Source organism: Peromyscus leucopus, chromosome 8a (genome assembly GCF_004664715.2).
Source record: "Peromyscus leucopus breed LL Stock chromosome 8a, UCI_PerLeu_2.1, whole genome shotgun sequence".
NCBI lineage: Eukaryota > Metazoa > Chordata > Mammalia > Rodentia > Cricetidae > Peromyscus > Peromyscus leucopus.
This window is the reverse complement of record NC_051085.1, coordinates 4,944,310-4,970,266: the sequence shown is the minus strand read 5'-3', so window position 1 is coordinate 4,970,266 and position 25,957 is coordinate 4,944,310. Positions and strand designations below refer to the sequence as shown.

At 45.0% G+C, this 25,957-nt stretch overlaps 1 protein-coding gene across 1 annotated transcript in view; it reads right to left on the bottom strand.

The window, feature by feature from the left end:
• The window catches only part of Crybg1 (crystallin beta-gamma domain containing 1), a 189,229-nt gene extending 164,067 nt beyond the window's left edge, over positions 1–25,162 (bottom strand). The window contains 1 exon segment of the mRNA XM_028894929.2: positions 24,889–25,162. Coding sequence (XP_028750762.2) covers positions 24,889–25,037 — 149 coding nt within the window. The 5' untranslated portion in view covers positions 25,038–25,162.
• Positions 25,163–25,957: the final 795 nt, after the last annotated feature.

Here is a 25,957-nt window from a genome sequence, read left to right as displayed (position 1 = left end):
GCCAGCCCCAATTAAATGCTTTCCTTTGTAATTGTTGCTGTGGCCATGGTGTCTCTTCACAGGAATAGAATAGTGACCAAGACAAAAATCAAGGAAGAGGGGATGAAAAGACAGTAAAAGCCAGAGGAAGTAGATGTCTACAATGAAACAGACACTGAGGCTGTGATAGCACCTACAAGACTCGCACAAGACAAGCCTGCTATATAGCCAGCAGGGGGATGGAGGGGCTCATACAGTCATACCCCTATCTGAGAAGCTAATAGCATTTGATAGCTCCTGAGGGAGAGTCAGTTTTCCTCAGGGATACCCATGCTTCTGTAGACAGGCCAGATTCATGCATACACAGGCCATGCTGTATGAACTCTGGGTATTTAATGGAGAGAAAGCACATGAAGTTGGGAGGGAAAAGTGGTAGGGGGTACGGGACGAATTGGAGGGGAGAGAATGAGAGGTAGATCTAATCCAAGCATACTGTATGCATGTATGAATATTAGATAAAATATTTTGTTTCAAAAAGATAGCCTCACTGAAGAGGGCTCAGCCCTAAGTGGGGCGTCTATATCACACTGCCTCCCCCTGCCCAAGACTCAGGGATCAGCACAGAAGAGGGGTAGGACAGACTGTAAAGTCCGCAGGTAGTGGGGTACTGTTGCAAGACAGTGCTTCCCAGACGTGAGAGGGGCAGTTGTACACATGAAGTCACAGCAGCTGTGATGTCATACACAAGACCCATACAAGATTAAGCCGCTGAAACCCCAGAGTGGGTGACAGAGAGGCTCACCAAGTCCCACCCTAGCTGTGGAACTACTAGTGATGACCGCTGGGGAAGAGAGAACTGGGTTAGTTTTCTTCAACCCTTAGGAGCTACCCATCCTCCCACAGATGGCTCTACCCCCATGGACACACAGTGGACAATGTGGTGTGGGGAAGAGCCCCATAAAGTTGGGGAGGAAATGTGCTGGAGGGTAGGAGAGGAGTTAGGGGAGGGAATGGGTGTGATCAAAGCATATTAGATAATATATAGATTTTCAAACAATAAAAATTTAAAAAGTGAGTATTTTAAAAAGAAAATGATCTCTGGACTTAAGATATAACTGGGTAGTGGGAGGGGGCAGTCTTCCCACATAAGAGGCCCTGGAGTCAATATCTAAACAGAGAGAGAAAAAGGAAAGGATGCTCCAGTTTCCTCTGGGACACCACTGGAGGCCAGTGTGTTGTCAGCCTTGCTTTGTGTCAGAGGTTAAAGTCATGTAGTCCCATTTGTGCTGGTTGGGTTTTTTTTTCAACTTGACACAAGGTGTCATCTGGGAAGAGGGAGCCTCAGCTTAGAAATGGCCTCTATTAGACTGGCCTGTGAGCAAGACTTTGGGTCTCTTTTTGAATAATGATTGATGATGTATCAGGCCCATCCCATGGTAGGCAGTGCCACCCATGGGCTGGTGGTCCTGGGTTCTATTAGAAAGCAGGCTGAGCAAGCCAGTAAGCAGCTCCCCTCCATGGCCTCCGCTTCAGTTCCTGCCTCCAGGTTCCTGCTTAAGTGTCTGCCCTGACTTCCCTCAGTGATGCAGTGTGACCTGAAAGTTATAAAATGAAATCACATCTTTGCTCCACAGGATGTTTTGGTGTTTTATCACAGCAATAGGAGCTGTGATAGAGAAACTAGGACACAATTGTGAACAAAAGTGACACTGATGACCACCATGAGCAGTAAGTGCTCTCCAAGTCCTTCTAAAGTAGAGCGTGCTGTGCCGGATTCAACAGCTGCTCAGTGACCTCGTGGCAGACACTGCACATCTACAGTTAGAAATTCAGATGATGAACAATGAAGAGTTCGTGTTTGTGCACATGTGAGTGCAATGCTGACCAGCGGCACACAGGAATGAGAATCACCATTACAGCTTTCCACACCCATGCACTAATTGTGTAAACTCATTAGCTAGACAGTCAGGACTACGAGGCTCTAAGTGGCATACACACGGTTGAAGGATGGGGGAGATGACATATGGAAAAACAGCAGGAGGAAGTTCTTGAAGAACGTGAAAAAAAGCTGTGGAAATAAAGATGCAATCAGAATGAAAGCATTGTGACAGATCACACAGCTTCACACCACAGCCTCCTCAGGAATCCAGGCACACTGACACTGACAGATCACACAGCTTCACACCACAGCCTCCTCAGGAGTCCAGGCACACTGGCACTGGGACCGATCACACAGCTTCATGCTACAGTCTCATTAGGAGTCCAGTCCAATCTCCATTGTTTGTTTTGCTCTATGGTCTTATAGGAAATGAAACCCAGCCTTTCAAAACTATTCTTATTCTAGGTGGTTTCATTTATACATCTGCATTTCTAAAAGAATTGATACTTTATTATATTTGATTCTATTTGACTCTAAATAATTGCTTATGCAGAGAAGAAGTATGAGATGTGATGTGGCATTTATAAAAAATCCAGACATAATATACAGAAATGAATGTTAAAGTCAAGAGAGCTGGTTCTGGTCTCAGCTCTGCCACCAGGCAGCCAAGGACACTTGGAAAGTCCCTTGAGGGCTTCAGTTTCCAAGTCTGATTTAGAAGGGACATGCGGCTCTTAGCTGTGATTACTACCTTGGGAAATAAATCAAATGCAGACTAGACCTTACAACACATCTACCAAATTTGGACCTCCAGAGGTGGAGCAAGAATCTGCTCCCACTGTCCATATGACTGTGATCTGGACACAAGATTTGAGGGCCTCTTCCTAAACCTTGAAAAACCCATTACACTCTGGGCCCATGATTAGGCTGAACTGAATCCACACCATCCTTTCAAAAGGAAGTTGACTAGCGTCTGGCTGCCCGTGATTACAATCTGCCTTCCCGGGGCACAGACTGGGATTTCCTGATAGCTCTATTTGGGTGTTAGTAATTGGCAGCAAGCAGGTTGCCTAATAGAGTGTGGTGCTTGAGCCATGAGTTTCATGTGTAACATGGTTAACCTGAGGACTCAAGGATAAGTAAGGACTTAGTAGGTCATAGTTATTGTTAGCTGTGTGTGTGTGTGTGTGTGTGTGTGTGTGTGTGTGTGTGTGAGAAGAGAGAGAGAGAGAGAGAGAGAGAGAAAGAGAGAGAGAGAAACAGAGAAAAAAGAGAGAGAGACAGAGACAGAGACAGAGAGACAGAGAGAGACCTAAGGCTGCACTCACACTAGGCAAGCACTCTACCACTGAACTACACTCTGCTGTGGGATGTCTTTCTTTACTTTGCTAATATGTGTTACTCTGATTGGTTGGTAAACAAAGCTGTTTGGCCAATGGCAAGGCAGAATAAGGTTAGGTGGGACATTCGAACTGAAGAGATGGGAGAAGGAAGGGGAATGAGGAGAGACACCAAACTGCCATCCAAGGAGCAGCATGTGATGGGATGCAGGTAAAGCCATGGAACACATGGGGATACATAGATTAATAGTTATGGGTTGAGTTAAACTATAAGAGCTAGCTAGTAAGAAGCCCAAGCCACAGGCCATCCATATAATTTGCGATTAATATTAAGCCTCTGAGTGATTATAAGCAGTTGCAGGACTGCAGGGCAGGACCTGAGAAACACAGGACCGCAGGGCCAGGTGAGACCGGAGAAACTTTCAGCTACAACACTCCAAATCTATTATAAATGGTTCTTGTTATGTATACATTTTAAGAGAGTTTGACTGTGTCGCTTAAGCTGGCATTGAACTCCTAGGCTCAAGTCATCCTCCTGCCTCAGCCTCCCAAGTAATATGCCATTTCACTTAGCTTAACCAAAAGTGTATGGATTATCAAAAGCCTCTGTTAGTTTCTGCACACTAGTGATAGAGAAAACGTCACAATGTTAACTCAATATTGGCACAAATGTTAAGAATAAAACCTAAATTAAAAAAAAAGAAATGACCACTCTAGCAGGTGATATCTGTTTTTCCTCTGCATCAGGAGCAACCAGAGGAAAGACTGCTTCTCCAGTAGTAGTACCAAGGTGCAGCAGTACTGAGCACGCAAGCAAGCACTCTAATACTCAACTCCACTCTTGGCTCCCAAAGATTATTTTTAAAAAATGGACCTGATCTTTATGATGCTGAAGGAACAAGAATTGGATCCTGATGCCAAGCATTCCATATGACTGCACAGATATTTCAAAACCCAGGACACTGAACAATGATTGCTGGTCTGATTCTGCCTAGAAAATTCTTTACCCTAATAAGCTTTCACAACACATTAGAGAATTTCCTTCCTTACAATTTCCAACATCATGGATGGTACTCCCTTTACAGTGTTGTATCCTTGGTGTGGCCAGCAATTAGGCTGTGCAGTTTTGACTCCTGACTGTTGCCTGTGGACTGCTGTCAACATCCCCTTTTGCAATGCCCGTGATGAGCCTCCCAGACCTAATAGGCACTCAGAGTCTGCTCCACCCTTGCTGTTACATGCCACTGTGTTGAGAAGGTGGATAGGCAATCCATGAAGCTGAGAAGGGCCCTCTCTTCCTGGGTCCTTCTTCAGTTCCTGTGTGGTGTTTCCTTCTAGGAATGCATCTCTCCCATTTGCTGCTTTACTAACAGCTGTTTGGACACAGTGCTGGCTGTACACTGCAAAAAAAACTTCAACAGCTGCCGTCCTGGTCTATGTAATCAGGAACATATGGACTTTCAACCAGGTGGTACCTTGACTATCGGGAATCCTCCAGCACAGGAGATGCTAGTCAGGCTGCTACAAAGAGCAGCCAGTGACTAGCAGATGTGGTGTGTGGGTCCTCTGGCTCCTCTCCCCCAGGGGTGGCAAAGATCTGACCTCAACACCCTTCCCCCTTTCAACTGCTTCCATCCTAACACCAAGAACTTTCTGTCATAGCAAGAAAAGCCACTAAGACACTTGGCAAAAATGCTTTTCAATCAACCCCAAACAACTGGTTATCTTCTAGACCAATAGAATACAAAACCTGGAAAGAGATCATAAGAACCGTTTATCCCAACACTGGTGTCTTTACAAATGAGGGAAGTGAGCTACAGAGGTGACATGGTTTACTTAAAGTGGCCCAGCCAGAAATCCCTGAATCAGAAACAGAATTTAAATATTTCTGTCTGAAAGGTCGGAGCTGAAATCTGTTAAAGAAAGTGATATGATTTAATAATACACACACAAGTCTATATGCATTTTACACACACACACACACACACACACACACACATACACACACACACACACCAATGCTTATGCTTGTAAATTACGTGTGAGTATGCATGCTTTTATGTGTGGCAGCAGGTGTGTGTTTACAGGTGCATGAGCACATGTGTGCATGTTCACCATCAAGGTTGACTGGTGACCTTCTCCATTGCTCTCTACTTTCAGTATTGAAATAGGCCTCTTGCTGAACCCAGAGGTTCTTGTTTTGCTAGTCTGGATAGTAGCTTGCTCCAGAGATCCTGTGTCTACACCTCCCTTTAAACTGAGATTATAGGTGAGCCACCATCCCCACCTGGCTTTTTTATGGATTCTGGAAACCTCAACTTCATTCAGTCCTCACACTTGCATGGTAGGACTTTACAGGCTGAGCTGTCCTGCAGCCTGAGAATGCTCTTTTATGAAGTCAAAAGACACATTATGACTACATAGAAGCCATAGACAGAAATGCCTTCCTCCTTCCTCCCTTCCAACCCCCTTCTTTCCTATGCAATTGATACCGGATGGTATCAAACTCCAGATTCTTCCCTCCTCAGCTGGGAGTAGCCATGATTATAGGTGTGGGCTACTGTACTGGCTCTACTCTTTTATTTCTGACTCTTTGCCATTAGTGAGATCTTCTGGGCTTCAGACAGGAATGCACTGCCTCAATGTATGCTTATGTTATATCAGAATTAATAGAATGGAGACCAAACACAAGGAATCAAGAGGTTAATTAGAACGCTATCCCATTCTTGCATCTCCTTCCCACTGTCTATTTGAGTTAAATGCACAACTTTTGCAGCTGTCTTTTCTCTTCCATAATCATCCAAGACAGACAAGGTTTCTGCTCAAAAGGAGTGTACAAACTCCAACCTTGCCCACTTATCTCATGACTCTGATGACCCCCTACTTTTCCCCAAGGATCATCTCCATGATAATGTTGGAAATAACAATCATTAAAACTGATCAAGTTTTCATGTACAGTAGATATTGTCACTTATAATGTTTACAATACCACAAACTTTCCTACAGTTATACACTTATGCTGGATGTAGTGATGAATGCCTTTATCTTAGCATTTGGGAGACAGAGGCAAGTAGATCTTTGAGTTTGAGACCAGCCTAGTCTATAAAGTGAGTTCCAGGATAGTCAGGGTCCAGTCTCCCAAGTGCTGGGATTTCAGGTGTACACCAGCATGCTCAGATCTGATATTTGAATTTGCTGAATATGTGTTCAGTGCTATTTAGACTTTACTTATGAAAGGTCTGGAAGTTGGTCTAAGTACATTATCTTGGTTATAAATTGTCAGGTGCTATTTTGGCACACTAAGAAGCGGCTTTGGGAGCAGACTTGGTTCTCACCACATGAGACCCAAGAATGTTTATGTCAAATGTCATCCAAAACTCCTGTGCTGAGTCAGATTGACCCCAGCTCTCTAAGAAGGGAACAAGAAAAACAGCAAATAATCCAAGAGTAAAAGTATTGTGCCGCTGAGAAAGTAAACTATTTCCAACAGAGATCACTGGTGTTTGTCCTGTGACGTAATAACACCTACAGTGTGGCTGGAGAGACAGCTCAGTGGTCTAAATGCACTTGCTGCTCAGTCAGGGGACAAGAGTTTGGTTCCTAGTACGATGTCAAGTGGCCCACAACCACTCGTAACTCCAGCCCCAGGGGACCTGACACCCTCTTTTGGCCCTCCTGGGCACCTGCATGCAGTCTCTCTCTCTCTCTCTCTCTCTCTCTCTCTCTCTCTCTCTCTCTCTCTCTCTCTCTCTCTCACACACACACACACACACACAGGAGAGCACACACATACAGATAATACAGATTCTCTGTCTTTCTGTCTCTCCTCCCACCCCACCACTCACTACAGGAGTGAAAATAAAATAAATCTTAAAAATGCCTATAGCGAAACAGTGGAAAAAAGACTCAGAAGCTCATCTGCGGAAGGCGCTCTTCCAGGAACTCCTAGTGGGGGAACTTGAGCACGACTCCCCAGTCATTTCTGCCGGGAGATTAGGTGCCTACTGTAATGATGCTCTCTATCTGCGGTTTCTACTTGTTCTTTCCCTGGGAGCCTCCCCTAAAGGGTGCTCGGCTCCACCCAGGACTCCCGATCCAGCTGGCCGCCTCACTGGTGCCCCACTGGGGCTTCCCCAGTCCATTTCAGCTGAATGTTTGTAAATTCCCAAGATGATGATGTCATCTTTTGTTTGCTCTCTCCGTTAGCCACTCCAGGCATCTCTGCTGGCTGTCCACCCGACTGAGGATGCTCTGTTGTCCGCGACTTCTATCTGACACCCTATTCATTCTTCTGTTTCTGCTCACTCAAAACTGAAAGCCGCTCTACTGGAGGCCACTCTCCAGACTGTGCAGACACTAACTTAGTGGTGCACATTTGCAGTCCTGGTGCTGGGGAGGCTACGGCAGGAGGATTGACAGTTCAGGGCAAGACCATGCTGCACAGCAAGACCCTGGGTCATTAGAGAAAAGAAACCAACCTCCCTGAAATGCATGTCAAGACTCAAACTTGAACATTCTGGGCAGAAGGGTGGCTGCTGGGGCAACAACTCGGGGCTTTCTTCCACTAAAGCTCTCTATGTCAGGGCAAGGACAAACTCCAGACATGGAAATGTCTAGGAACAACAGCATTCTCCTTTATTCCTTCCTTCCTACCTTTCTTTCCTGCTTCTTCCTCCTCTTCCTTTTTTTCTCTTTTTTTAAAGACAGACTCTCACTCTATAGGCTTGGTCTGGAACTTGTGTAGAACAGGCTGGCCACTTGCCTCTGCCTTCTGGTGGTGGGATTAAAGATGTGAGCCACCACACCCATTGAAACAAATATGGTAAGCAGTTGAGGATTCAGTGGCCAGCCAGTTGTTACTAACAAATATTCGCCATTTTCTACATGTAGGATTTTCTTTAAAATGTTAATCATGAAAAGGCCAGTATCTTACTTCACTAATCGAGCAATTCTTCTCCAATTCCACCTTGAGTTTCTTTGTTTTACTCTCTTAATTTTACCCATATTGCTAAAGGGTGTGTGTGGGGGATGGGGTTGGAAGAGGAGGAAGGACACAGCCATGGCTTATGGAATGGCTCAGCAGACGACGGCATTTACTTCCAAGTATGACAACAGGAGTTCAATTCTCCGCACTCACATGGTAGGAGGAGAGAATGGATTCCTGCAAGTTATCCTCTGACCTTCACACTTACAGAGTGGCGCGCACGCACACACACACACACACACACAAACACACACACAGGCATACATGCATGCATGCATGCATATGCACACACACATATACACGCACACACATACATATACACGCATACACACAGATACACACGTGTGTGTGCACACACATGCACACATACATGCACACACACATACACTCACATGCATGCACACACACATGCACACACACACAAATGTAATAAGATACACTAATAGTTCTGTTAGACTACAAAACCCTTTTATCTATTTTTTTGGTGGGATTTTTGTGGAGCAGTACTGGAGGAAGTGCCAGATAAGACTCCGGAGTCCTGGGAGATCACCCTGCCTCTCATTAAAAAGTGTTATGCCTGGATTCCCTAATCTGTGAAACAGACCACCAAACCAGCAATGCTCTGGGAACATCTGGGAATTCCATGAGATTCCTGTGAGCCATGCTGTGTCCATCCAGGAAAGGTGACCTCACAGTCCTGGTGGAAGTGGAAATGTGCAATGACGTATTCAGCTGCCACGGTTCTCCACACAGTTGGGACTGTGGTTTGCACACCAAATGTCCCTCACTCTCACAGGGTTGTGTGTTGACCTTGGCCTCTGGCTAGTCCTTGGAAACGTGGGACCTGCTGGGTGAGTCTTGACGGTTATAGCCTGGCCCCAATTTGGGCTAGAATGCCCTCTTCCTGATCCACCTGCCCAGTGTGACCAGCTTCCTTATATTCCAGGACCACAACCATGATGTTCCTGGCGTGATGGACTGTGTTCCTTGAACTGTGAGCCAAAACAAACCTCTCCTCTCTTAAAAGCTTCTGTTGGGTATTTCGTCGAAGCCAGCAGAAGATGACTAATATAGTGGGAGGCAGACAGCACAGGAGAGTAAGAGGGGATGATGGAGGGGCTGGAAGGTGACTCAGAGTAGGAGCACTTACTGCTCTTGCATTGATCAGAGATCTGTTCCCAGAACCACATCAGCAGCTACTAGAAGCTCCAGCTCCAGGGGTCTGACACCCTCTTCTAATCTCTGCTGGCACAATCTGACATATGCCACACACATATGCACATTAAGAAATAAAAACAGATCTTTGAAAAAAAGGGGAGTGCTGAGAGAGTCATGTGGAGCAACAGCAACACCCCACGTCCACATTTGTCACTGTTCCTGTGAGGTTAGTCCCTTCTGCCATCAGTGGTTATTAGTAAATGAAAATAATTTTGTATTATGAATTTTAAGAGAATTATCCTTTCATAGACCCATATTAGAATATAACTAAAATAATTTATTTCCATGGGCATGACATATAATAAACAAGTCCTATATAGATCATGAATACATGTATTCATATGTATACACATGTGTATGCTTATGTACACATATATGTGTGCACATATGCACACATGTGTTGTAAAGGACTAGGACTTAAAGTAACTTGCTGAGTCCTGGAGCCTCAGGAGTCCACACGGCCCAGCTCCTGTCAATGACCACCTAATCACAGCAGAGGTAATTTGTGATTTAAATACCTTCAAAGTGTTAACAGCACCAGTAAATGTGTTGATTGCTGTGGAATTTGTTCTAGAAAAAAAATCATAGACTGCAAACCAGAGTTGATGCAAAATTGAATGAACTTGGCTGCCTGTCACGAGCTCTGTGCCTCGTTTTAAGACTGAAAAGGCTATTGCTCACATGTGCTCACCAATCCTGAAAGTGCTCTCCCCTGGGGGAGGTCTGGAGCAAAGACCTTGAAACAGAGCAACTACACAAGTCCACACAGAGGACTTTACACATGGATGAGCAGCCACCCAAGAACAATTGGAAAAACCCAAGGAGATTTACCAGAAAAGCCACAGAGGAAGCTAGCTGCAATGACTGAATTTATAACATCCTGAGGTGATACAAGACTGAGAACATTTGCCCTGGTACAGGTGCTGAGCTGTACAGGTGGTGAAGGAGTTGCCTCTTCTCCCTGTTCCAACAGCAAATTGCTTATCCCTCTACCCCACCACAGTGCTTGGATCCAATCCATGCCATTTTCACTGGCATCAGCTCAGCCCTGAACTAAGTTACTCTACTCCCTGACGGAGTTGTCTTTTCTCCTTCAACACTATTAAGCCTTAAAGCTGAAATATACTAAGAAGAGCACAGCACTTAGATTATGTCAGTCAGGATCTCAACAGGGGTCAGATGGTCCACAAAAGAGATGACCAAAAGTGTTCAAAGAACACAGGTTACAGGTGAGGGAAAACATAAAAAGTGGCAGGGCTCCTGAGCACCCCGCAGTTGGAAGCTATTACCATCCCTGGGCAGAGGGAAATGGAAGGAAGCAGTCCTGGAGCTGGGAAGTACTGAGGTATAGGAGAGGTCCATACCAGAGTTCCTCATACTTCTGATGGCACTAGTGGAAAGCTGTGGAATTTGTCTAAATGTCCACCTAGATAAATAGATGAAGAAAATGTCTCATACGTATGCATGTTCAGCTACAAAGAAGGACGGAAGGGTGACATTTGCGAGAGAAATACAGAGTCACTCAGGGTTTTCTATATACAAAGCATAGAGAGAGCTATATAAGTGTCTTTAGGAACTTAATCACTCACAAGGTTCACCCAACTCCTAGGTACCTTTCAAACGAAGACAATTCTCCACCTTACAACAAATTTTAACAACTTAAAATAACTTAAGACTTCCAGTGTGTGTGTGTGTGTGTGTGTGTGTGTGTGTGTGTGTGTGTGTGTGTGCGCGCGCGCGCGCGCGCGCACATGGGCATGTGCTATCATGAATGTGTATTGAGATGGGTCTCTCTCTATAGCCCTTGTTGTCCCAGAACTCTTTATGTAGTCCAGGCTAGCATCAAACTCAAGAGATCCACTTGCCTCTCACCTCAGGAGTGCTAGGATTAAAGGTGTGCACCATCCTGCTCGACTTAGGATTTCCCCCCCTCTTCTATCCTGCTCTCCTGATGTTATAAACACAGCTTGATTTGTCACAGGTGATCTAACACTTCATACAAGTATAAATGAAGTCCTAGAGCATCTGGATGTGCATGTCTGTTTACATACAAACACCCACTGTGCACATCTGTAATCTGTCTTTGACAGAAATGCCATCCCCTTTGGAGAATTTACAGCTGCATTTCTGGTAATGCCCACATGCATCTGCAAGGACAGCATCTGCAGCCCTCTGGAGCTCCTTCAGTGTGAACTTTTGAGAGGTGTAAATCCTTTGTCTCCTCTGAAGTCTAGCTTCCTTCTTCCTCAGCCTCTTGCACATGTTTAAACACGTTCTGTCTCCTTTATCATAAAGGTGAGTGTGGGAACGTTTCTTTGATTTAATGGTTGACACACCAGTTTCTCTGGAAGGAAGATGGGCTCAAGACTGTTTTCTTAAGTTGGTTTACCACCTCAGAGTGTACCCCAGGGCCCGGTACACAGCAAGTGTTCATCATCTTTGCTCAGTGGATGACTTACAGTCATTTCACACTCACAGACACAGTCACTGAAGACCATATATCATAGAGCATGAGGCACTCAAGAGGCAGAGGCAGGAGGATTCCCATGAATTCAAGACCAGCCTGAAGAATATAATAAGTTCCAGGGCATCCTGAGCTACAGTGAGTGAGACCCTATTTTAAAACCAACAAACAAAAATGAATGAATGAAAGACAGTGTGTACGGGGGCAGGAGGAGGGGGGAGGCAATCGATGTGCCAAGAAAGGGGAAAGGAGGGAACACAGGAAACAAGTGAAGAGGGCCAGTGAAATGGCTCACGAGGTAAAGGTGATTGCTACCAAGCCTAATTACCCGAGTTCAGTCCCTAGAACTCATACAAATGGTGGAAGGAGAACCAACCCCTGCCTCAAGCCATATATATATATATATATATTTAAGTTTAAAGGTTAAAAAAATGAAGAAAGAAGAGATGTCCTATGAAGATGCTTTTGTGGCTGGAGAGATGGCTCAGTGATTAAGAGCACTTGCTTCTCTTACAAAGGACCTGGGTTCCCAGAGCACACATGACAACTCACAACTTCTTTTAAGTCCAGTTCAGGGTGTCTGAGCTTCCTTTCTGGCCTCCTCAGATACCGGGCATGGTACACAGACGTAGATGCAGGGAAAACACTCATACACGTAAAATAAAAATAAATCTACAAGCAAAATTTGGACTTGATGAGGTTTTGAAAGAGGGTGGGTCACAAAGTAGGGGGGTACGGATGGAATGGGAGGTGAGGGGTTCAATACCTGCAAGCCTCAGGTGGCCTGAGATGCTCCAAGAGAGGAACATTGACTTGATGGATGATGACACCTGGGGAAGCTTCTGACAAGACCATACACCAAACCCTCTGGTGCCCACCACTGGACGACTGCATGGGAGCTGTCCTGCAGATGGACTCTTCTGTTCCCAATGTCCCCTTTTTTGTCCTATAAAACCTCAAGACCCCACACACCACGTGTGATCAGCTCCACTTCCTTAGAGAGACTTGAGTCTCTGCAGTTGTTCTGATTAAAGGAACAATTCTGTTTCTGGAGATGTTTATCCATTTCTCCCCCAAGTTGCCTGCATGAATCCAGATCTAATGGGGTGGATCTGGGAGGAGTTAGGGGAGGGGGTGACTATTAAAGTCTAAAGTATAAAAATCTCAAAGAATGAGTTTTTAAAGATTTTAAAAAGAAATATTTTTAAAGTATACATAGAAATAAGTAGTCACTTGTAAACATAACTTTAAAAGTTTGTCACACCAGGCACAGTGGCTCACATCTTTAGTCCCAGCTCTCAGGAGGCAGGGGCAGGAGAGTCTCTCTGAGTGAGAAGGCAGCCTGGCATCCATAGTGAATGCCAGGCCAGCCAGGGCTACATAGTGAGATCCTGTCTTAAATAAATAAACAAACAAGATAAAACTTTGTCGAGGTACAAGTGTAAACAGGAGCTGAGCACCAGCGAGCATTCATCCTCTTTGTTCCCTAATTGTGCCTGTTGTAACCAGCTGCCTCAAGCTCCTGTTACCCTACCCTCTTAGCCAATATGCCATTTCTGGACTGTGACCTAAAGCAAACCCTTTTTCAAAAAACAAACAAACAAACAAACTGTCAAGCACATAAAAGTAAACCCACAGTTTAAGAAAATAAGCATAAAAATGTAATTATTTCAAGATTTTTTTTTCCCTGAGAAATGATTTCACACTGGAGCCCAGCAATCCTCTTGCCTCACCCCTGGTCCTCCCATGTGCTGGAATTGTGAGCATGTGCCACCATGACCAGCTACTTCAAGGGTTTTTATAAACCCTTTCTATCACATGTCCCACATCTTCCAAGTCAACAGTATCTCTTGTACATGTGGACGTCGGAGAGTCTGCAGTTTTCTGCCTCTGTCAAAGGGTGGCCATCCCTATGCAGGGTGAATACCCACAACATTCCCCCCTTAGATCCCCCCCTTTACATATGCAGAGTCATCAGATGCTACAAGTTTCGTTAACACTCCAGGGTCTGAGTCACCGATTCTCCTTAAACCACCTGCCACAGGTGCCCAGAGGAGAAAGATGACACATGATTTCCCAGGGCATGGGAATGTTTGCTTCCTGGAGATTCCCTTTTTCTACAAGGGGCCCAGAAGCGTTCAGACTATCAACATAGAGAAGCCCTCTTTCCTGATTTTTAAAGGCTGATAGCTCTGACAGTAATGGTACCTTGATTTCTTCACACTCCCTTTTCGAGACATGGTTTCATGTAATACTGTCTGTATCTCTAACTTGTTATGTAGCCAAAGATGATCCAGCACTCCTGATTCTCCTGCCTCCACCCCCACCTCCAATGTGCTAGGATTATAGGTATGCACGGCCTTGCCTGGCGAGAGATTTCTCTTGTTTAGCTTGCTACCTCCCACGTACAAACACCCTCCAGCAACGACTTGTTCAATACGCTAATTCACTTCCCTGGTGATGTGAAAATTTATGAGTTTGGGTATCAGAAAGAATCAGGTTCAAATATAGTCCTGTACCTAGTCGTCTCTTTCAGGTTCTGCTCTCTCCAAGGTCAGTGTAGGACTGAATGGCCCGCTTGGCACAGCTTCTACAGGTTAATAGATACACTGTATCAAAAAGTAACTGTCGTGTAGCAAGCACTCTGTATCTGTGTGTGCCCCTTGGCTTATGACTTTCTCTTTGTTTGCTTACTTGTTTCTCTGTTTTGAGGCAGGGTCTCACGGTGTAGCTCAGGCTGACTTCAGATTCAGAGTTTGCCTCTGCCTCTCAAGAGCTGCAATTAAAGGCATGCACCACTCCACTTGGCTGGCCTAGTCCTTTCTGAACAAATTTCCTACGCTTATTTAATTTATAGGAGAGACCTGCTATTATCTGGCCGAAAAGAATTCTCTTTCTCCATTACCCTGATGCCATGTCCGTTTTCCTTAGAAAACACGTAAAAATTCAACTTCCTGTCACTTTTGCCTTTTGTTGATCAGTTCCTGAGTGTCATTAGGAAAGAAATGCGTGTTGGTGACACATGCCTGAAACTCCAACGCTTGGGAGGTAGAGGCAGGAGGATCAGGAGTTTGTGATCAGCTTCATATTAAGTTTGAGGTCTGTGTGGGCTACAGGAGACCCTGCTTAAAATAAATGAATGGTGTGTGTGCACTCCTCGTTAACTTCTGTAGGCCTGGTAATGAGTGGAACTGGAGCCCAGGCGTGTTTACACACAGAGAAAGGCAACCAGCAAGCCTGTGTAAGCAGGGAAGTCCACACAGATATTCCCTGAGGATGTTCCCTGCCAACCCCTTCAAAAGTTATGATTCATAAGGGACTGCTAATCCCCTTTGAGGCATTTTTAAGAGCTTAATAAAAACTAAATAACTGAGAAGGGTACAATTAACTCTTAGCAATGCAGGAATGCCAGGACATCTAGTGCAAAGGACCAGAAACTTCCTATGGGGTAAGATCAGGACAATCTCAACACATGAACTGGCAAGAGTCTAAACTTGGAGCAAATTCCAGGCATTCCTTCACACTTTGCTTTCATCTTGAAGAATATCCGAAATCTAGCTTTTAGTCCAGCGTGTTTGAACATGCTCACCATCATATACAGGAATACAATGCTTGTTTCCATTCAAAGATGATCCTGTGAAAGAGTTCTGATCAATCATTATGTAAGCTCCCAAACATTTGTTTTGAAGAGCCCATACTAAAACAGAGTTTCTTTGTACACTGCCCTCGCAGTAACCACATTTTCCTGGTTTACAGGCAATAATAGTTTTCAGGAGAGCTAACAGTTGGAGTCAAGCCAACATTTGTGAGGCAGAGAGCCAAGAGGCCTGGGACAGTCTCAATCCACAGGCTTGAAAAGGGTCTGCTCCTGGCTTCACATGGTGCACAAGATAAAGGAGGCACTTCAACTCAGGTGTCAATAGTCGCTTCTACCGAACCTTTTTCAATTAACAAATACAAAAACATCCATGCTGTGCATTCCTGGGGTGTTTATGAGTCCATCAGTACTATGAAAATGTTTACATGACAGAATCATAAACATGCTGTGCCATAGTGCTAGCATCGAACCCTACAAAGGGAGTTCCTGCATATGGCATAGTGCAATCTAGGCCGACTCCATAATTATAATGACATTTTATCACTTTAACATCTGCTTGTGACCAGGCATGGTTATGCACACCTTTAATCCCAACATTCAGGAGGCAGAGGAAGGCAGATCTCTATGAGTTCAAGACCAGCCTGGTCTATATAGGGAATTCAAGGGCAACAGCCAGGACTATATAGAAAGACCCTGCCTCAAAGAACTAATAGATAAATAAACAATTAATTAAATCTGCTTGTGGGCTCACAGATGCCCACTGGCTAAGAGTTTGCACTACCCTTAAAGAGGACCTGAGTCTGGTTCCTATCACCCACATTCAGTGGCTGACAATCACCTGAAATACCACGTGGGCGGATCTCATGTCCTCTTCTGACTTCCACAGGCATTGAACTTGTGTACAAATACACACAGAGACACATAATTTAAAATAAAACAAATGCTAAAAAATTAATTTGAAAGATCTGATTGTATAAATATTTTTTTCACAGTATGTATTAGGTTAGTTCGTTATGGTGGCAGGGAAGGGACTAGTTAGCAGAAACTGGAAGCTTTGAGCATGTCAGTAACCAGTCTACATAGCAGATATCAGTTAACTATTAGTGACCCAAACTAGGGATCAGTCTCAGAGTTGTTGGTCATGGAACAAGGGGAAGATTTCCAGGGGCAAGGCCACCAGAAGGGAGGTGGATGACTTGGGCTCTGTCAAAGGTGGACGTGGGCTGGGAGCTACAGTACAGCCTGTCACCTCAGAACAGAATAACTCCAAAAACCTGAGGTCTGGTTCTGCCTTCTCTCCCCGGATTATCTTCTCTGAACTTCAGTTTCCTTCTCCACCCAAGGGTGTGGGCTTCCCAGGGCCTGTCTGAGCCTCCATCGGATGATGTAGCAGAGGGAGTTGACAATCAGGCAAGTGTAGGGTCAACCTAAAGAGGAAGCTGTCCTCAGACGTACATCAAGAAGAACATTCAGACTGCAGAGATCTACAGCTTCCTGCATTGAGTGCTGAGGCATTTCTGGAGAAACTGTGATATCCTTACCTAGTCTAGCACCAACTGCAAATGTAAAAGGCCACATACCTCTGAGCTTACATTCCTCAGCCTGTGCCCTACTACCACAGAGAAAGGCTGGGTCAGAAGACAGCCTTACCTCTTGGTGATGCTGCTTCCAGAAGGCTGGGCCAGAGGTCCCCAGCTCAGGATCCAAGCACAATATTTTCACTTATATATACAGTAATTTTTAAAAAAGATTTATTTATTTTTATTGCATGTGTGTGTCTTTTGTGTGTGTGCAGTGCCTTTGGAGGCCAGAAGAGGATGTCACCCTACAACTGGAGTTACAGATACTTCCTAGCCACTCTGTGACCTGGGAATCAAACTCTGATCCTCAGCAAAAGAGCAGAGCTCTTAACTTCTAAGCCATCTCTCCAGCTCCTGTGCTTCATTTTTCTGCATTAGCTACAGGTACAACACAGCCTTGGCTGTAACTTGTTGGTGGGAGAAGCTAGCATTACTGTGAATGGAATTTTGGATTTTACTTACATAGCTTGGAATCTCTTCATAATTTAGCACAGTGATGTGGGAGGATAACTTCCGATGAGCAGGCCCATCCAGAATACAACTAGCACACATATGATGTGCTGCTGGAAGACTGAGGCAGTAAGATCTCAAGTTCAAGGCTTGCCAGAGATACAGAATGAATCAAGACCACCCTGGGCAACTCAATGATGCAGTCTCAAGATTCAAACAGACAGACAAACAAATAAACAACCATTTAAAACTGACAGAAGAGCTGATGAGATGGTAAAGGAGGTGAAGAATTTGCCACCGAACCAGGTGATCTGAGTTTGGTCCCTGAACCCACTACAGTGGAAGAGAGAGAAGCTGATTTTTAAAAGTTACCTTCTGAACCCTACAGTCATGTATACACACACACACATACACACACACACACACACACACACGCACACACACACTCTCTCTCTCACACACACACTCTCACACATACACTCTCACACACACTCACACATACATACACACACAAATGAAATAAAATGTAATTAAGAATTATTTATGTGGTGGAGTTCAGTGGTACAGTGCTTTCATAGTATGAGAGGTCCTAGATTCAATTCCGAGTACCGAACAAACACACACAAAATATAAGATACAAACTCATACTCAATGCCCTCTGGGTAGAAGAATAAAATTATTTTTTTTGAAGTGAATATGGTGAAGACATATGTTGACGTGCCAGGCACTTTGGTTATGAACGTAAAGCCTGGTCTCAGTGGTGATTGCTTTTTTTTTTTTTTTTTTTTTTTTTTTTTTTAAAGATGGAACCCAGAGCCTCACACATGCTACATTCGCAGCCATGATATAGATTTCTGCAGCCCAGCACTCAGGAGCAGAAGGACTGCAAAACTGAAGCCAGCCTGAACAACATAGCCCCTGTGTAAAACAAACACAGAAACAAAAACAAATGAAACGAATACAGACAAAGGAGACCCTCAGCACCTCAACAGCGCGCCAAGACGACTCCAGAGATGAAGATGAAGGAGACCCTCAACAGCAGTGTAGGACCACTCCAGAGATGAGGACCACTCCAGATGAAGATGAAGGAGACCCTCAACAGCAGTGCCAGGACCACTCCAGAGATGAAGACCTCTCCAGATGAAGGGAGGCCCTCAGCAGTAGTGTAGGACCACTCCAGAGATGAAGAAGACACCAATTCAGGCGCACACTCCGAAGGATGCCCTTAGATTCATGAATCCACGTGAAGGTCCAGACCCTGAATTCCCAGTCAATGACTCTGGTGTGGGCATCACTTTAACCTGCACCTTCCGCCAGGGGTTTGGAATCAGTTTGCCACATTCTAGGTCTAAGTGCCAAAATGTGGTGGAGTTCAGTGGCACAGTGCCAGAATGTGAGGCGAGGGCTGAGCTAGACCCTGTGTTTGAAGAGCTGGAGAAAAGCCTGTTGTACAACCCTGGCTATGCCTTGTGGTCCCAAGGGCCACTGTGAAATAAAGTTTCTGGGCTTTTCTTGGGGTCTGGGATTGAATCTAACTGAAGATAATCATAACCCTGAGAAGATGTGGAGACTTTCATGATTTGTATACCAGAGAATGAAACCTCATGAGTTATTCAATATGAATAAGATTTCATGAGACGAAAAAATACTGTCTGCTTCCTCAACATAATCCTTTTGACCTCTGCACATTGGATTAAATCTTCTATTTCCGCACTGAATGCATCATAGGCTCCTTTACTCAGTTCATGCGCCTGCCCCACCCTCCACTAGGCTGAAGTGTTCTCAGGGGGTAATAACTTCCTAGTGATTGCTCTAGTTCCTAGTATCAGTGTTTTCTGTCTGCTGACTGTAAGAAATGTCTCTTGGAAATTCAAATCATCTCATTATTTCAGTAAGAAGATAGAGGCTGGGATAGAAGAGCCCATGCTTAGTAACTTAGCATACAAGAAACCCAGGGTTCAATCCATAGTATGCACACACACACACAGAGGCACACATACAAACATAGTTACACTCATACACATATGCACACAGACACACATATATACATACATACATGCACACACAGAAGCACACATATACATACATGTAAACAGAGATATACACACAACATATAGAGGCACACATAGAAACATACTCATACATATACACATATCATACATGCATACACACATGCACACACATACACACACATGCATACAATACAAAGGGGAACTTGTTCCTTAGAGAAATCCATGAATAATCCTAGAAGAGGGTTTCTAACAATAAGATTACATGTCTTCCATAAGCAGTGTCTCCACATCTTTCATACAAATAAATGCAATGTAAGATGGCAACTAAGCAATTATTTGATAGAATTTTCGAATGATAACAGAAAAGTACAGAACTCAAGCTTCAAGTGATCTTTTCAATGCAGTCAGACACAGGGTTTTTAACACATAAATCACTTTTCCTCTATTTGGACATTTCTGAAACACAAATGACGCTTCAGTGAACTCAAACTTTGAGACAGGCATGTGTTTTAATGCTCCTACTAGGACAGGTGTTTTATGCAAAGTAGTCCCAATATCTAATATGCTCAACCTATTGATATACTCATGCTCAATAAATAAAGCAGCTATTCACTGGTCTCTGGTTTATAATTAAAAGCTAAAGAATCTGGGAAAGGGCTATGGCTGGACAGAGGAGGGTTTGCCCGGCATGTGTGAGCCTTAGATGCTTCCCTAACATCTACCTCCAAAGGAAAATAAAAACAAAGCCGAAGAAAGAAGAAATGAACACAGTCTCACAGGTCTTAAGAATCTCCAAAAGGGCTGAAATCATTTACCGTGACGTGTGTGCACTGAGCAATAAAATCCTAACTAAGGCACAGGGCCTTTCCATCCATAATACCTAGTCCTCACAGAGGGATGTAAGGGAAACATGGTTACTTCAGTTTGCAGGTAAAGGAACGGAGCCTTTCAGAGGCTAACAGCTGTCAGATGAAAGAGGCTGGCCCTGAGAGCACAGCTGGGCAGCAGACTGCATGCCTACCCTGTGCCAGCCCTGGGTTTCATCTCCAGCTCTGCAAAAATAAAAACTAAAAGAGGCAGCTTTGAAGCTGGCTCTGCTAACACGGAAGACAGTGGTCTTCTCGTAGCAATCTGCTCTCAGCAGTCCCATTTATTAGTCATCTGTGATGTGCCAGGCCCTGGGATGGTCATCTAAAATACATGCTTATAACTCTCAACACCAGTCTTGAGAGATGGGTCACAGATGATAAAACTGAAGGGAGCAGGCGCGTATCGAAAGAGCTGTTGCTGCTGAGTGACAGGGATGAATGGAATTCTTGATTTACCAGTGATGAAATGAACTAAGGATGCAAAGGAAACGACTCAGTGTTGACCAGTGCAAAACCAACATTAGGGAAAACAAAAATACACTTCCCCTGCTTTTTCTGGGGCTGGGGATCGAACCCAAGGCCTCATGCATGCCGACAAGCATTCCACCAGGAAGCTACATTCCCAGCCCTAGCTAGATTCTATTACTTTAGAGAAATCAGTAAGCCTGCTTAGAGTCTTCCACACTAGAGCATCCATTAAAGACTGGAAACCAGAATCCATTTTACGTTACAAAGATTAACACTACAGCTCCACAATGCTTTCAAATAACTGATTGTTCTTGTTCCTAAAGGTTAAAAACTCTAAATACAAACCCTCTATTCCCATGGCATTCTAGAGATATAAAAAGGGAGTGAGGGGGATTGTCTGTTCACTCACAGGACAACTACAGGGTGGGCCAGAGCCTGCTCATCCATCTACCCAGTGGGGTGATGGGCTGGCTAGATTTCTGTCAACTTGACACAAGCTAGTGCCATTTGGGAAGCTGGAACCTAAATTAAGAAAATGCACCCACCAGATTGGCCTGTAGACAAGCCTATGGCCCGTTTTCTTGATTGATGGTTGATGTGGGAGCTTACTGCCAGGCTCCCTGTGCCCCTCTTGTTCTGTTGACACTGAGTGCTGCAAGAAAGCGAGTTGAGCAAGCCAGCCAAGCAAGCAGCGTTCTCTGTGACCTCTGCATCAGCTCCAGCCTCCAGGTTTCTACCCTGACTTCCCTCAGTGATGGACTGTGATATGGAGCTAAGCCGAAACAAACCCTTTCCTCCCAAGGTGCTTTTGGTCATGGTATTTTATCACAGAAACCCTGACTGAAACAAGTGTCCTGTCTGGCACTCACTTGTCCTCCAACTGATGCAAGGTTAGCTGATTAGAGCTAGACAAGACCCATCCAATATTTGAGTTTGGCTTTCTTGCAGAGAAAAGTTACTACTGAGTTCCATTAAGTTCCAGGGCAATCATTTCAGCGCACTGTATTTGGGCTTCAGCTAACAGCTCTTTTCAGCTGAGGGGTCTGGGAGAGGCAGTACTAGAGATGGAACCTAGGGGTACAGACATGCTAGGCAAGCATGCTACCAGAGAGCTACAGCACTAACACCCTTTCTTTGCATTTTATTCAATTACACACACACACACACACACACACACACACACACACACACACACACACACACACACACACACACACACAGAATAAACTAAAATAATAGGCTTAAAAATTTTTTTCTTAAATGCAGGGCTGTACTATGTAGCTCTGGCTGGCCTGGAACTCACTCTGCTGTCTAGGCTGGCTTTGATCTCACAGAGATCTGCATGCCTCTGCCTCCTGAGTACTGGGATTAAAGGTACATGCCACCACACCCAGCTTTAAAAAAAAGTTTTTTTTTTCTAAGAAAGAAAAGTGAAAAAGAAAATTTAAAACTTAAAATAATAGCCATTATTGAGCACTCACTACATTCCAGTCAAAGTTCGACACAGTTGACATGCATTTATCTGTTTACTGGTACAATTAACTGTTGATCTCTTTTCTGAATGAGGCTGTTGTGACAGACGTGGTTAGTGTGACACACTAACCACAGATTATGACATAACCAGGATGACATAACTGAGTGTCACAGCAGCAGGGATTTAAATCCAGAGAATCCAGATACTGCATAAACTCTTGACAAAACAGAGTATCAATTAAAATGGGACAAAGGACTGTACCCACTAAGCCTGTGGTTGTCACATTCCCAATGCTGGGACCCTTGATACAGTTCCTCATATTGTGGTGACCTCATACTATAAAATTATTTCTTTGCTACTTCATAACTGCAATTTTGCTGTTATGTAGCAAATAGTAATATAAACAGCTGACATGCAGGGTATCTGATATTTGACCCCTGTGAGAGGGTAGTTTGGCCCCCAAAGGGGTCATGACTCACAGGTTGAGAACTGATGCACTAAGGCCTGTTGAAGGGCACTCTGGCCACAGTTCCCTCAGTGCACACTGCTGACCCTCTGATGAAGATAATAACATACAACCTGGGAGGTGCTTTGACCCCAGAAGGCAGTAGTTATTTCTATGAAAACAGCAACAGGGTTAGCATGCTTGCCAAAGTCAAGGTGTGGGACAAGAGGCAGTCACATTCAACCTATTTTAGATAAACAACCGGCTCTTAGGATGTTCTCACTAGAGCCGCAGATATTCCCACAATACAGAAGCCCAGGACTTTCAGGTATGTTTGCAATAGTCAGCTCTTGTAGGAAAGGAAGCACTTACCCCATCCTACTGTATTTCCCCATTTTTTTCTCTACATCTTTGCTTTTATGCTAGTTTTAAGTTCACCTTTGAAACAGTAGTCTCCCTTATCCTGAGAAGGAGAGGGATGGTGATTTCAAGGCAGCCCACTGGATACCTGAACTGTGGGAGACACCAAACCCTTTTGTGTGGGGAGGGGGCAGAGAGAGAGAACTTTGGTTTGTTTTCTGATACAACTGGCCTCCATATCTCAACCAAGCATGGACTGAAAATACAAGAGAGGGTCTTGGAGAGATGGTTCCTTGGTTAGGGATGCAGAGAACCCACATTCTTTATGCTGAACGTCTAATCTGGCAGCTCACAGTGGCTGTGACACCAGCTCCAAAGGACCCGTTGCCCTGGGGTGTCGATGCAGTGCACTCATGTGCACACAAACACAGTAATAAAAAATAAATATTAAATTAAAAATAAAACAAAAAAGAAATACTAGCAAAAATATTATATCTGTCCTGTACATACACAGCCATTTTTTCTTGACATTATTTCTAAAGTAAGACATGTAACACCCCGTCATACAGCACTTGCAATGTATTAAGTATTAAAACCAATCTAGAGATGATGAGGTCTGCGAGAGGAAGGTATGATGGTGCCATAGCTGGAATTCCCAGTGCTAGGAAGGCTGTGGTATGAGGATGGCCTTTTCCAGGTCAGCCTGGACTATACAGTGAGACCCTAATAATAGCAATAAAAACAACAACCATAATAAAGTATATGGTAAACCTGGGCACAGTGGAAACACACTGACCAGAAGTTTGGCCAGGCTCTTTAAACTTGGAGAACTTTCTCACAGCCGTATATGAAATATTTATAAAGATGCCCTGACTAGAACAGATATTGCAAGGACAGATGAGTACATTTATTTTTCAGAGCTTTTGTTAGTACAGAGTTCATTATAGCTCTGAAGAACAGAATGAAATGTTTCCTCACTGGCACTGACATCTGTGGAAGCTCTAGAAGGAAAATCTATTTGCCATTTCAGTACAAGATGTGTTTTCTTTTGAATAAAATACCAGGAGTCATGTGACATTACATTTTGATAGACAGGAAACAGAACTGGGATTCCATTCACTCAACCATCAATTCTGATAGGATAACTGAGTAGTTACACATTTACAATAAACCAACACGAAATCAAAGTATAATTTAAAAGTTCAATAGCTATTATTACCCTTTGCTTTTTCGGTGTTGAAGGTGAACCTAGGGACTGGCCCTAGCTAGGCCAGCGCCCTATCACTGAGGCATAGTCTCAATCCCTGTATTTTAAGGACTAGGTCCTCCCTGGTTTTGTCACTGATTCTATTGGGGACATTTACCCCTGGGTCTCTGTTTCTCTGTCCATTTAATAGAGTCAACTATGCCCCCCACTTTCTCCTCTCTTGGATCTTGTGAGGATAATGGAGACTAATATCCATGAACATGGGAGTCTTTACAATTAAGGCACTAACATCAAAACACTTGCAGAGCTCCAAGGCACTCCTAGAGGCATTCATTTTGATGCCAGCCCTCCACTGCCCCCTGCTTCTCACAACTGCCCGTGAGGACTACTGAAGAAAGTCAGAACGAAGGGCCCACGCAGGAGGCGCTGGAGCTTGGACTGAGCCAAAGCTTAGGGACCTGGACCCCAGGCACAGTTTCGGGGCGAGCCGAGCCGTGCAAACCCGGGTGAGCCTTGGGGCAGAGAGCGGGCGCGGGAGGGATCCGTGTATGCAGCGCTTACCGGGTCTCACCGGGCGGGTGCGGGACGAACACCCCACAATTGGACTGCTTCTTCTTGGAGCGCCAGATGTGGAAGGTGGGGTGCTTCTTGGGGGCCTTGGACGGGCTGTCCTCCCTGGGTCCGCCCTGAGATGGTGGCGACAGCGGCATCTCCTCCTGTGCCTCTTCTGCCGGCTGCTCCGACGCTGTCCTCCCCGGCCCCCAGCCGCGGTGGAAGAATTCACCTGGGCGCCAGCTCGCCCGCCTTTCCCTGCGTGCTGCCGGACCCCGCCCCCTTGTCGTCCGTGCGGGGGACGGAGGAGGGTTAAAAGACAAGGACCCAAGGAGGTTGGGCGGCAGGAGCTCCGTGGAGCACGGCCGGGTCGCTCCACAGCGCCCCCGCGCGGCCAGGGCTGCAAGCCCAGGTGCAGCCACCTCGGGAGCCTCAGGCACCTGCGGCTCCACCCTCGGCCCCGGCTGCGGGGCAGCGACACCTACTGGACATCCCGGGAACAGTGTCTCCTGGCCGGGTGTCTGCAATGCCTCTGTAGCTGCCCTGGGTCACCTGCTGAAGTTGGTGGCTGCTCTTGACCTGTGTCTGGCTGGCAGCGTGAGTGGCTGCTTAACCACGAACTCCACCTGGGGAAGGATGGGAGAGGCACGTCCCCTGGCCGCACCGCCCGGCAATTAGGACTACTTCACTCTGGGTTGCGTGGGCAATCACGTGTTGGGTGGTTTCTGATGCTGTTTGTAAGCACCAGTGCCAACTTCTCCACTCTCCTCAAGAGTCTGAATAATTAATTTGGACGCACACCCCAGAAAGCGCCAAGGGATTAAAAACACACGGAGAAGGGCATTAGCCAAGGCTTCCAGTTCTGAAAAGGCTCACTATATATCCCTCACAGTGAATTGAATGTCAGCCCCATAAGGTACGCGTCACCTATTTTTACTGCTCATCACTTTCTTTACTGAAGTGCTACTAACTAAGATGACTAAGTAGCAAAGGCAGTGGTATTCAGAGACGGAGGTACACTAGCAATTTTTTGGGCATCGTCAGAATACAAAGAGCATTAAGAACACGGCAGTAAAAC